This window comes from Cibotium barometz, chromosome 37 (genome assembly GCF_041138505.1).
Source record: "Cibotium barometz isolate CiBa-2024 chromosome 37, ASM4113850v1, whole genome shotgun sequence".
Lineage (NCBI taxonomy): Eukaryota > Viridiplantae > Streptophyta > Polypodiopsida > Cyatheales > Cibotiaceae > Cibotium > Cibotium barometz.
Window position 1 is genome coordinate 3,615,829 of NC_141082.1, and position 13,230 is coordinate 3,629,058.

Below are 13,230 nucleotides of genomic sequence, written 5' to 3' on the forward strand. Positions count from 1 at the left end.
CTTTCTATTGCTTCACCTTGACACAAGGCAGTGTCCATTCCAGGAAGTACCTCATCAAAATTTATCTTTTTCTGCAGGCAACTATAATAGGAACTGCAGCAGCTGCCTATTTTCTTGAGGATGGGCTTCAATGGGGGGCTGCTCCACCTGTGAAGGTTATTATTATTTTGGCTGATCATTGTGTGTAAATCATGTATACAGTGTCTTTGAGACATAAATTCTGTTTTCAGGGAATTCGTGATGCTGCTGTTGAGTTGTTGCATCCTCTCATTGCTGTGCATGCGGAGGTATGCAGTCTGTTAGCAATTTGCAAATAATAAACATGCGATGGAGCAACAGTTGTCTCTTTATGAAAAATTTTGCTCCTAAGCTTCTTTCGCTGCCTTTTAGGAAATTCTTGGTTGTTGGTCATGAAGATGATCTGGAACAATGTTTGTCTCTTTATGGAAAATTTTTCTCCTAAGCTTCTTTTTCTGCCTTTTTGGAAATTCTTGGTTGTTAGTCATGAAGATGATCTGGTGAAATGTGCCAAAAACTTTTCTTATTGCTTTACCTTTTTCTCTGCAATTTCGAGCTTACAGTTATACACTGGAGCAAAACCATACCTGGACAAGGCCATAGCAATCCTGATTGAGGGATTGATGGATGCTTTATCAAATGTGTTCAACCAAAACAAGCTCAAAGCATTAAGGGTTGTTGATCTAAATGGCTTCAGCCAACTTGCACTAGAGGTAATTGTAATCTATTTGTGAAACTGATTATTTTTATTTTTAACATTGTTGGTCTCAAGATCTTTGTTTTTAATTGGTAATCTGTGTTACCTGCAATGTCTGTTTATTATACGAGTCAGTTAGGTCACAGGATAAAATTGTTGTCCATAAATTAGGCTTCACATTTCTTCTTGGGTTTGGATCCATCTCCCTTTTTACTTTTCTGCTTTTTAAATATGTTCTCTTCTCTTCTCGCTTTCTGCTCATTGCTCACTGCTTTCATGGCAGGCAGCCCATCAAGATGCAGGATGACAATAGGCTTCTTTAGAATTAATACTATGATGCACTTTTGTTGAAATCTGCAATGCATGCACAAGTTGCAAAGAGATCAAGATATATATAGCTTCTGGTAATAGTCATAACCTCCCCCCTCTCTCCTCTTCCCCCAAAAAACTCCCAACCCCTCTGCAAACTGGAAAAAAGATGGTTCTGTCTTTTTTGAAAAATAAACATTTGCTTGGAAGCAGATCATGTTATGACCCCAGGTCATAATAGGTGTCGGCAATGTGTCCAAGCAAGGGACTATTTATTATGAGTGGTCGAAAGTGTTATAACTAGTGTGAAGTTCCTGTAAGTTAGGCACATCAGTAGTGGGTCTATAAATCTGACTTAATAGCCCATTTGTGGGGTTCTGACGAGAGGATTCCTTGGGAGACCGGGACCTAAAGCAGGCCTATGCTTAGTCTAGCATAAGACTTGGATTTGTGGACCAGTTGTAGTTGGGGACTTTGCACGTTGTTTGGCAAACCTCAGGCTCGGAGGGAGATCTATGGACTTGGATTTATGGTTTGGTGTTGAGCTGCCAGCTCCCCCTTTGTTGGTTGGTCCTTGCTAGTGCATGGTTCTATTTACAGGTTTGATGTAGTCTGGGATTACATTCAGCCCATCTGTTGGAAACCTATTTCTGCTGGTATTAGAGCCACTCTATAGCTGAGTTTATAAAAGTGTTCACATCTAATAAATGTCCTGAAGTCGCTTATAATGTCCATACATTAAAAACTTGAATAAAATCCTAACAAATTGAGAATGTCATATTGTTATGTACCTAGCACTAACCCTTGGGGCTAGGGATTAATCCAATAGGATTAGGGGAGCCCTGGGATTAGGGAAAGCATCCAGATTCGGGTGGCTAAGGTTCAGATTTAATAAATCCAAGATTGTTGGCTATTTATGACTGGACTGTTATTTATAGCAGCAATAAGTACTATATAAGTCAGTCTTGGGTTATTATCGATTTTGTGGTCTGGACCTGGACCAAGAGGCTTACTCCTGGCATGGACATAGTGGATCATAGGTGGTCTTGTCGAGGGTCCCTTAGGACAGGCTCTAGTGGTATAGGATGCTAGGGCTGATTGGCTTGGCCGGTGGGAGTGGAATCTTCGCTCCTGGCTCGGGGGAGGTTTGCGTTCGGGGAGGTTTGCGGATGCAAACCTATGGTTGGGTGGTGAGCTTGCCTACACTCCTTTTATTTGGTTTCTCTAATTTTGTTTATGCATGTGTACTAGGTTCAATCCTAGAGGGATCTCACAGGTGGTATCAGAGCAAGCCTAATGATGGAGGTGAGAAAAAGCAAGGCTTGTGTATTGTTGCTTTTTTATTGAGGTTGCCTAAGCCAGCATCTCTCGGTCATCACCATATCTATGTTTTGAATTTGCACAACAAGTAGGTGCTTTTTCTGGTTTTACTGGCAAGATAAGGGTTTGTGCGGGTTCTGAGAGAAGGGGGAGATTTGTATGCATGCGTGTGGTCGGAATTGTCCCAGGAAACCCTTGTCTTTTGGGTTGTAAGTTGTAACCCTAGGTTTCACCTCTCTTGGAAGCGTTGCAAGTTGTCTATGACATGGTGTGCATGGGCTGTCAACTTGCAGCCAGACATGTCAGGGAAAAAAACATCATGTGCAGGTTCCGTGAGCAGCAAGTGGCTGTCTGCTATGATTGGGTAGGGGGGCGCATAGAGAGAGAAAGAAAGAAAGCTGTATTAACATCTACTACAGGCCGAACTCGACCTATGAGACAGATCAATGTACAATTGTCAATGTCTTCTGGATGTCCAGAAAAAAAAAGAACAAAATGAACATGAAATAAAGTATGAAAGTATTGAGCTAGTGGGGGGGTGTGATGGATGGAGCACTACTGCTAGAGGCTTAGTATGCAACCTATATGCGTAGGGTATACAAGAATGCAATGCAGATCTGTCTAGCTCCAATCAGTGCCATAATGGGGGTGCAATATGTGATACATAGGCGATGGCGAGGCAAAAATACCTCGGAGCATGATCTCCGGGTGTGAGTGTAAGTGAGCTAGCCGCTCCTGGATATGGTGCTGATGTCGAGCACGTATCTTTGTGATCTCTCTCATGTAGTCTGGGAGTCTGGTAGCCTGGTGCTCTCGGTCTTCGTCTGGCTCGGAGGTCTGCAGCGCGCTGAAGTGTAACCCCATCCTGTGTCAAGGTAGGCATTGGGATAGATCTTTGGAAGAAATCAGTGAGCTGGAGCTGTCGCCCACCTCTCCATGTGGTATGAGTCCGTATCAGTCTCTCTGTGGCGCTGTGTCTCTAACAAGAACTGGCCAAATCTACGCTGGTCTGCGGACTCCATGATCTAGCGGAGTGAGGGATGTGCACTTAAGATGGTGGTGTATCTCTCTCTAATGACACTATATGCTCTGCATCTGCATACATAATGTTCCTCACTCTCAACCTCCTCCTGGCATAGTCTGCATATCCTCTCTGCTGTGGGGATCCGTGTTGCCCTACCTACCTCAATCTCAAGCTGGTGTGATGACACTCTGAGCTGGCCAATCGCCACTCCGGCACTGTGAGGCATGTACACATCCATGTATCCAGGTCTCTGTATGAATCCATCCGCTGAGATACGCATAATCTTTCTGGTAGAGCATCTTCAGTGGTAGAGGCTAACTGGGTGTAATCCAAGTCTCTTGAGTGTATCGTTGCCATAAATCCTACCAAAGGACACTGTTCCTCTCACTATGAGAGAGCTGGATGTGTGGTGCATGAAAGGTGGTAGGTGATTCATGTCGAGGCCATGCTGAGTGAGCCACTGTATCATCTGTGAATACCATGATCTCCTATCTCCACTCTTTGCGAGTTGCCTGGACACCTCAAAAGCTCTATGTGAGAGTCGATCTGATGGCATATCTCTGATCCTCTGTATGAAGCAGATCGTCTGGAAGAGGGCCTCTACTAGCATAGGAGGTGCAGCAAACTCCGTCCGGACAATGTCATGTGGGACGGAGGGTTTGCTGCGGATCATCTGTGAGAGCATGAGAATCTGAGGCCTCTCTGTTACGATCCTGTGTTTTTCCCTCTGGACAACAAGCAGGTGGGCACAGGCAGGGGATGGATAGTGTGAACATGCATCAATTGGATATGAAAAGGAAATTCATAAGTGTGGCCAGCCCAAGTGTGAAAAGGGACAAAAAGGATTTTTAAAGTTTGTAAGGTTTAATAAACCTTTGAAGGCTTAAAATATTATTATATTTTTAAGCATGTGTTTTGCTGATTGCTTTTGGCGTTTTTTTTAAAAAGAAAGAGACTTCTAGTAAGTATGAGAAAAGCATACAACAATCACAGCTATAAGCCGGAAGAGAATAGAATCACCCCAATATGTAAGATGATTTCAACCACTGAGGAGCATCATGATGCCATGTAAGACCTGTGGTACTAGAGAAAAAGAAGATGCCATGGTCCCATTCCCGCATAAATATCACACGCTTCGCCTGCGCAGAACGAGAGGGTCCCTGAATGCGAGCCCAAGTAGCTATAAGAGTGTGGATGATATCACCCCATATAGTACTAATGCACTGAGACCCAAAAATCTGGACACTCTCAATAGCCTCCGTGCATCTAGCTCTCCAGATCTGCCATGCTGTAATACTGGCAATAATCTCCCAACTGGTGTCAATCCTCTGTCTAGGGGGTCTATAATCAGAGTGAGGAACATCCTGCAATAAACCATGCTGGGCAATACCTCTACGAATGAAAAAAACAGAATCTCTACCACTGCCCTCATAAGAAAGTTGCGGATCGGACTCGGAGAGCCAAGTAACTGCCCCCCAAGTCACATGCATGGCTGGGCCACTCAATTTGCCCATAAGTTGGGCTACAGGACCCCAAATCTGCTGTGCAATGCTGCACCCCCATAGACAATGTTGTACGGACTCAGAATCTACCGCACATCTAGGACAGGAAGGTGCTACACCGAAAACTGATCTCCACTGATTGGTGGGGAGACCACCATGTAAGAATAACCAAAAGAAATGAGGCTTTTCAAAGGATCGAAGGCATCAATCCACTCCCACTCTCCTGGATCCCACTAAAGATATCTGATAGGACTGCCACCATATAGCCACAAACACCAAGAGCCATTAGTCACTATCTGAGGAGAAGGGTCAATGAACCAGTGCTTCCCCGAGCGACCAATAATCCTCACTGGACTAAGCCTAACTAGGCATGATAGAATACATGAGGGAATCTGTATCCTCCTGGCCTGGCAGAGCAATGACTTGCTGAGGTATGCCCATCCTCGAAAAAACTCCCAGCCAACTTGGATGATAGTCTCCGTGAAAGGTCCCAGAAAGCCACTAATGCGGAATAGCTGCATCAATCTGATCAATACGAATGCGAGAGCCCCTAAGATGCTGAGTGGATGCAACTCTCCGATCCTCCGGAAGACTCTTAAAGGTCTTCCAAGCAAGAACTGTGTATGCGCATCTCTCCCATCCTGACCATTGCATATAACGAGATGCACCAAGTGGCCGACCAGCCTCATCCCTAATGAACTCGTTCCACATAATAGGTTGTCGGTCATCCTCGTCCAAAGACCTAGGAAGCCTTTGTCGCAAAAAATATCTCATGCTTCTCCATGCTCTTACAACGGCTGCAATAAGAGGGGAATATGGTCCCGTAATATCAGCCTCTGTGAACAAAAAACGTGTGTTGGGCATCTAGTCTCTCCTGACCCTAGGTGTACATCTGGAAATTTGAGACAAGAAAAATCCTTCCAAGGCTCAGTGCCTGGTAGGAAACCTATGACCACAAGTTTGCAAAGCAACGCCATGCATTGAACATCCGGATCGATAATATTCAAGCCCCCCTCTCTTTTGGGCTGAATAACTGTGAGCCAAGCAACCCTGGCACGAGTGTCTGAGGTGCCATCCAACCCCGACCAGAGAAAATTGCGGATCAATCTCCGCAATTGGCCAATGCACGCACGAGAGAAGCACCAACAAGAGGCAATAAACCAAGCTGAGGCAAGCAAAACCTGATTAGCCACCAAAGCTCTCGAGGCTAAATCTAATCTCCTGGAGCTCCAATGGAGGAGCTTCTTCCGGATACTCATAAGTACCGGAGCAAACTGCTGTGCAGGAGAAATATCAATCCCAACTTGGCATCCCAAATATCTAGCAGTACATCCTCTGTTGATCCAAGTAAAACCAAGCTTTGCAACCCAATCAACTCTCGGTGAATCACTAACCCAAAAGCCAACAGATTTGTGCCAATTAATGAGTGCCCCTGCTGCCAAACAGAATTCCTCTAGTGCTACCCGGAAGGAACATAAGCATATATGTGAAGCCTGCAAAAACAGGGCTGTGTCATCAGCTAACTCAGAGTCAACCAACTCCTCATGACCACGAAGAGGCAACCTCAATCCTGAAATACCAGCAGTGGAGCGGAGAAAGATGCTCATGGCCTGTGCAACTATGATATATTATAAAGGGGCTAATAGGTAGCTCTGTTGTACCGAGCGAGAAATCTGAAACCGCTCTCCTCTATCACCGCAAGCAAGAACTCTACTGTGGGCATCACGATACATGCATGAAACTCCCTTGATCCATCTCTGAGAGAAGCCCATATGACTAAGAGTACCCTCAAGAAAGTCCCAATCCACTCTATCATAGGCCTTCTCAAAATCCAAGAGCAGAATGGCTAAGGGCTGATTGCTCGCTTTAGCCCATTCGACGGCCTCCCAAAATGAGAAAATGTTATTAAAGATGCTACTGCCGTGTAAGAATCCATTCTGGGTATCATGAATAACATCCTGCAAAATTGGCTGCAATCTGATGCTCACTGCCTTAGCAAGAATCTTATAGGCAGTCCCAAGTAAGGTGATAGGTCTCCACTGGCCAATCAATGTCTTATCCCCGCTCTTAGGAATAAGATAAATAAGCCCCTCAGTGAGAGAAGAAGGCATAGAACATGTGTCCCACGTTTCCTGCAAAGCAGATGTTATCTCAGCCCCAATCTCATCCCAAAAAATAGTGAAAAAAAATAGGGGAGAGGCCATCCTCCCCTGGACACTTACCATGAGGTAAGGCATGAAGAGCATGACTGAACTCCTACATAGAAAAAGGGGCATCCAGAGCGGCACACATCTCCTCGGTGATCAAATGTGGCAATGCATTCCAAACCTTCCTCTGTGCCCTGTGTCTCAGATCAAAATGCGGCTCAGCACTAAGAAGCTGGCAATAGAAATCGGTGGCAATCTGTCTAACCATGAGAGGATCTGAGTGAAGAGTGCCATGTGAATCCTGCAACTGTCTGACACTATCTTTGGCATGAGATGGGCCGTGAGAAGCAAAGAAATGTTTGTTACATCTGCCACCCATCTGTGTCCAAAAGGATTCTTGGGCATGGAAACGATACTCCGCGCGTTGCTCAAGAGAGTGATGAAGTTCTGCTCTAATAGTACATAAAGAATCTGCAACCCATTGAGCATGAGGATGTTTCTCGTGCTCTTTCTGCAAGGCAGCCAATCTACGTCTAATAGCCCTTTCTAAGTCCAAGGCTTCTTGCCTCTTAGACAGGGCACATGTGTGATGAAAGTCACTAATATCACAGAGAGCAGAGGCCAGGCTTTGAGAGGCCTGTAAGAAGTCATGAGATCTCCAAATATCAAGCATACCACGCGATAGTTCTGCATTTGAAAACAAATGATTAGGGATGCGTACATGGGGTGCTGATCCATGACAATTCGGATCTCTAATACATAAAACCACTGGGCAATGATCCGATTTGGAGGTGCCTGTAGCAATCAAAGTATGTCCATCCACATAAAATCTGTCTAACCGTGCATAGATACATGCTACATCTCTTCTCCTGTTAGACCATGAATAAAGAAGAGTGGATGGACTCCTCAAAATGTCATCCTCATGCCAACAATCTCTACCATGAATGGAGAGTATAAAACCTCTCCCAAGACGCTCTTTCAAGAGGATGCACCAAGCCCTCATGTCCACCTCTTTTATCCGTTGGCATCTCAACCATGTTAAAATCCCCACCAATAATCCAATGGTCGGCAAGAAGCATGAATGTAGTGAGAGATTTCCAAAAGGCAATCCTCTCATCTCTATGGTTAGGAGCATAGAGGTTGAGAATACCAATGCGTGTAGTATCCTGCATAAGAAGGATCCACTGTGCTCTCGCAGGCAAAATGACACCATGTCCAGCATCCTCCTGTGAGGGATCCAGATCATGTGCCTGCAAGGCCTCATCCTCCAAAAAAGGATCAACATCCTGTGAGGCAAGAGCTCCATAGGGGTTAGGGTGCTCCACAGGGAGTGTGGTTGAAGGGGCAGGTACGGGGTCCTAGGGTGCCTGCCATCCCTAACCACAACCCAGCGCTGTGTGGTCTGCTGTGGCAAAGGAGCAGCTAGAGTCTCGGCATCTGCAGAAGGCCTCTGATGGGCAAGACCACGCCGCCTCCTAGCATGGCCCCTCGATCTGGGACAATCTCTAGCAATGTGACCCTGTCGACTACAAATCCGACACTGATCAGGTCTGCCTGCAATCTCCATCCTCTGGCGGAAATAAGATCCGTCAGGTCTTTGAAGCATAACATGATCATCAGTAATGGCTGGATCAGGAACAAGCACAAGGACCCGGGGTACACCATCAAGAGTGGCGGTAACGGCCGTGGAAGCTGAGGCGGGAGAGCTCGGGAGGATTGGTACCTCTGGAACTTGGCCAAAGGATGCCCCTATGGAAGCTAAAAGCTTCCAATAGGACCGAGGAAGAGCAGGGAACCGTAATGAGACCGGGGTAAGGCGCTGATCCTCCACCACTGGGTCAAAGCCCACCAAGTACTGAAAGAAGAAAATCTTCCTAGGACCAAGAGGAAAGGGGCTGCTAGTCAAAGCCTGAGAAGTAGCTTCTTAAGAATGAAGTCCACCTGGAAGAAGCCTCGACCAAGTAAACGAGTATCCTGAAAGTGCACAATTAGCTCCGAAGGGAGAGCTGCTAGAAGCCATTCACGGGCCTGTGAACGAGAAGGGTGGGAACCATAAACTCTCGCAACAAGGGTAGTCTGGACCTCAAGGTCAATGTCGTGCTGAAGAGAGGTGAGCTCGTCTTGTGAAAAATTGATGATTCTCCCGGCCAATGGGGGTGACGACAGATTGGCTGTGGCAGAAGAAGCCATAAAGCCAATCAAAAAAATGGGCGGCCGACTTGAATCCAGGTAAAATTGCTGTTGATAGAGAGGCGGGTGCAAAAGAGGGGGGCAAAGGCAGGAGCAGAAGGGCGGGAGCAGCTGGGGTAGCAAAGTGAGTGGGGCAGGTGGGGGCAGCAGAGGGGCAGGCGGGGACTGCAGATGGGGAGGCGAGGGCAGCAGAAGGGCTGGCGGGGGCTGAAGAAAGGCAGGCGAAGACAGCAGAGGGCGGGCAGGGTGCTGCAGAAGGGCTGGTGGGAGCAGCAGGAGGGGAGGGGAGGGCAGGTGGGGGCAGGAGTAGGGCAAGCGGGGGGCTGCAGAGGGGCAGGCGAGGGCAGCAGCGGGGCAGGCGGGGGCAGGAAAATCAGCAGCGCAAGCTCACCAGGTCATCGCAGCACCCATATTTTGGCGTCTTTGAAAAGCGATCGCCTATTTATAAAGGTGGAGGGTAGCGCATGGCTTCAGGGCGCATCCCTTGGGCAGATCGCCGAGTGGTGGTCATCATGGAGCAGGTTGCCGTGTGGAGGCTGCACGTCTGGAGTCGGCGGCTGCTGCACACAAGGGCTACAGCGCGAGGCAGGGCTGCATCGGGCTGTGTATGGCTGTGGGCGCCAGGTGGGCTGCTGTGCGCATGGGCTACAGGCAGCTGCAGCGCACATGGCTACTAGGCAGGTGACCAGGGCTCTGTTGCGCACATGGGCCACAGCTGAGCGCTGCTGCTGCATGGTCTACAGGCGGTGGGTGCTGCAGTGCTTGGGCTACAGGCGGCTGGCCCTGCTGCACATGGACTACAGGCTGCTGCCCATAGACTACAGGGTGCTGCTGCTGCACATGGGCCAGGCGGCTGCTGCACACAGGGAGGCCAGGCGGCTGTTGCACACAGGGTGCTGCGCACATGACTACAGGGTGCTGCTGCACGTATGGGCTATAGGTAGGCGGGCTACAGTCAGCTAACGGGCGCCAGGTGGGCTACAGCCAGTCAGGGCAGTCAGGCGGGTATCAGGTGGAGGCTCTCCTCGCCAGGTAGTTGCACATATGGGCACGTATGGGTTTCAGCCAGCAACGCGCGCAAGGCGGGAGACTCTCTACAACAAGTCGGGCAGCCAGAAGGATTGCAGGTGGCCACAGAGGCGCAAGGGCTGAACAGCACGCTTGACTTTATCTCTCTCTTGGAAGGAGGTGAGCTGAAGGAGGCGCCGAGGGGCTAACAGCCAAGACGATCAGGACCATACTAGCACGGCATGGGAGACGTCCAGTCAGAGTACTTACCATGGAGGACATTGAGGATATCCGCGATCGACCGATGAGAGACATCTTTGGATAGTGATGTATATGATGCTTACCTTTGTTGCTGGAGTTTTCCTTCCCAGATGTTATCCATTAGGAGCTCCTAGTACCTTACTTTTCCTCATAGTTGTTGTTTCAGTTTCAGTTAGTTGTTTAGTTGTTTTAGCTTTTCTTACACAGACATTGTATCAGATCCACCAATTGTTTATGTATTCAGGGATTGCTTGACACGTCCTCTCTAGGTTTTTGGCACCGTGATTGGATGGTGCATATGTGGATTTATCTGTCATGGAAACATGACATTGGTTTTCGGAAGAAACAAGACTTTGGTAACGAGGAAACAAGCCTATGGTTTATGGATACAGTCTATGGTTTATCAGATTTATTTATGCAACTGACACACTGGGACCCTTTGTTGCTCACCTTTTTAATAGGACACTAGTGGAGGGCCTACCAGCTGAGTGGACTATGCACACCATCGTGCCTCTCCACAAAGCGGGAGACATGCTAGACCCCAGCAACTACAGGACTATCATGATTGGTCATACATTGGCCAAACTTTATGGCGCAGTGCTCGAGGCGGAGTTGAGCTCATATGCAGAGGAGGAGGGACTGCGAGCACCAAGGCAGGCTGGATTCCGACGAGCTTTCTCCACTATTGACCATATATTCACTCTAAGATGTTTGATTGACCAGGCTAGAGTGTGGGAGAAGAGATTATACTGCTGCGTTGTGGATTTCCGCAAAGCATTTGACACGGTGCCACGAGAGAGACTCTTCCAGCACCTACAGTCATTTTGGGGATCCCATCAGAGATGGTTTGGGGCATCTATGCTTTATATGAGCAGGTCCTCGGGCGCATACGATGCCCCGGGGGGCTATCTGATGTTATTGCTAGCACCATAGGTGTGAAGCAAGGATGCCCACTCTGTCCTACACTATTTGGGCTATACATCGATGAGGTGGCTGACTGCATTGGTCACGGTGGTGGGGACGGGGTAGACATCTCAGGTACCATAGTCCACACTATGCTATATGCAGATGATATTATTCTAGTCTCTGAGTTGCGGATGGGACTACAACACAACCTCCACGCACTCGATGACTTCTGCACACAGTGGGGGCTTACAGTGAACCTTGAGAAAACCAAGGCCATGATTTTCCACACCTCAGGGCCGGTTCAACGACAAGCCATCTTCACACTAGCAGGAGGACAAGTAGAGGTGGTAGACTCATATGTGTACTTGGGGATTACATTTACGACTCCGCTAGGAAGATTTACTATGGCACAGGGAGCCAGGGATAGACTCACACGAGGGTATGCAGTACTGGCCATGCTAGAGAGACAGTGTCACCAGGCACACTTCCAAGAGCCCCGCACGAAGGGGTGGTTGTTTGGCACACTAGTCACCCCTGTTTTGATGTATGTTACAGCAGTATGGGTACCTGGGCTCGCCACCTCCACATGGTTAAGCATGTCTTTGGATTCATGTGAACAAGTTCTAGTTTTCTCAAGGTTACATGCAAGCTGTGACTATAGGAAGGACATGTGGTTTGGTACAGCCCTACTGCTCTTTGGGAAAGGGTTGTGGGATCCATGATAGCGATGGAGAAGACCTTTTCAAGCAAGGAGGTGTCGTACAGGTGTGTCTTCTTTATGGAATGCTTTGTTGTGATAACGAGAGTTTTTTATTTGGAAGTCCTAGGTGAAAAGCTTCGAGGGATCCTATTGGTAGAGGATCTGACAAGTTGTACTTTGTACTCATATTTGATCAAGTAAAGAAATACCGCAAGGGGCGCCACTGCGTTTTGGGGCCAATCGGTGTTCTTGTATTATTTGCAGGAGCACTACTCTAGCTCCCCCTGTTTGTTTTCTTTTTCTAGGTTCCCATGGGTGATGAAGTATTTTGTGTGCGAGTGTTTGTTTCACCGATCGTTAGATTTCTTAAGGCCGGTTTCACTCTCTATCTGATGCTCTCACTCTCTATACCTGTGTGGTCAGCCGATCTCCCATGCTGTAACTTGTCGGATAGCTCTCTCTACCATCGAGGCGGTAAAGAAAGTAGAGGTGGTTTAGCGGGACTCCTGTGGTTGTGGTATGGGCGGCTGCTGAGGGATATGGTAGAGGCTCTTTGCATATGTTTGCCATGTGTGTGGATCCTCAATCGGGGTACGAGGGCGAGGCGCTCTCATCCTTCGCCATGTAGTGGCTGCATCTCTGCTCATGAGTAGGTGGTATATATCCCAGTACTGTGCCTCCTCATATGCACGCCTCTTACGGCGTGTGAGGGTCCGGCTCGCCTGTCTCTGTGTAGTAATGGTCCCCAGTGCTCTCTGGGCACAGAGGTGTCTATATAACTCTTTGCACTCATCATCATACCACCGATTCTGGGGCATGCTCCCAGATCTGTGTGTGTGTGCAATGTGTGTATGATGGGGGAAGCTGCGAGTGGCGGCCTTATGTAGTAGAGATGACAGCTGGGTGGTGAGTGTGTCTAGAGGTGACAGGGGATCCATTTGGAATAGCCCATCATATACATGATGCTCATATATGTCTGCCAAGTCATGGGTGAAGTAGAAAGTTGTATGCGATGCCTGTGTGGGCTGTGTGGGTGCTGGTGTGGAGCCCGCCAGTGACAGTAAGAGGTACGTGTGATCCGCACCAATAGGACAGGGGGGGATGGTAAAAGATGTCATTGCCTGTGTGGTCTCCATGGGCCCCATGAT

General features: G+C 48.0%; 1 protein-coding gene across 1 annotated transcript in view; it reads left to right on the forward strand.

The window, feature by feature from the left end:
- LOC147616852 (exocyst complex component SEC5C-like) overlaps positions 1-13,230 on the forward strand; it is a 147,860-nt gene that overhangs the window by 115,168 nt on the left and 19,462 nt on the right. The window contains exons 17-19 of the mRNA XM_086776492.1: positions 78-155; positions 231-287; positions 582-731. Coding sequence (XP_086632618.1) covers positions 78-155; positions 231-287; positions 582-731 — 285 coding nt within the window. The remainder of the gene's footprint in view (positions 1-77; positions 156-230; positions 288-581; positions 732-13,230) is intronic.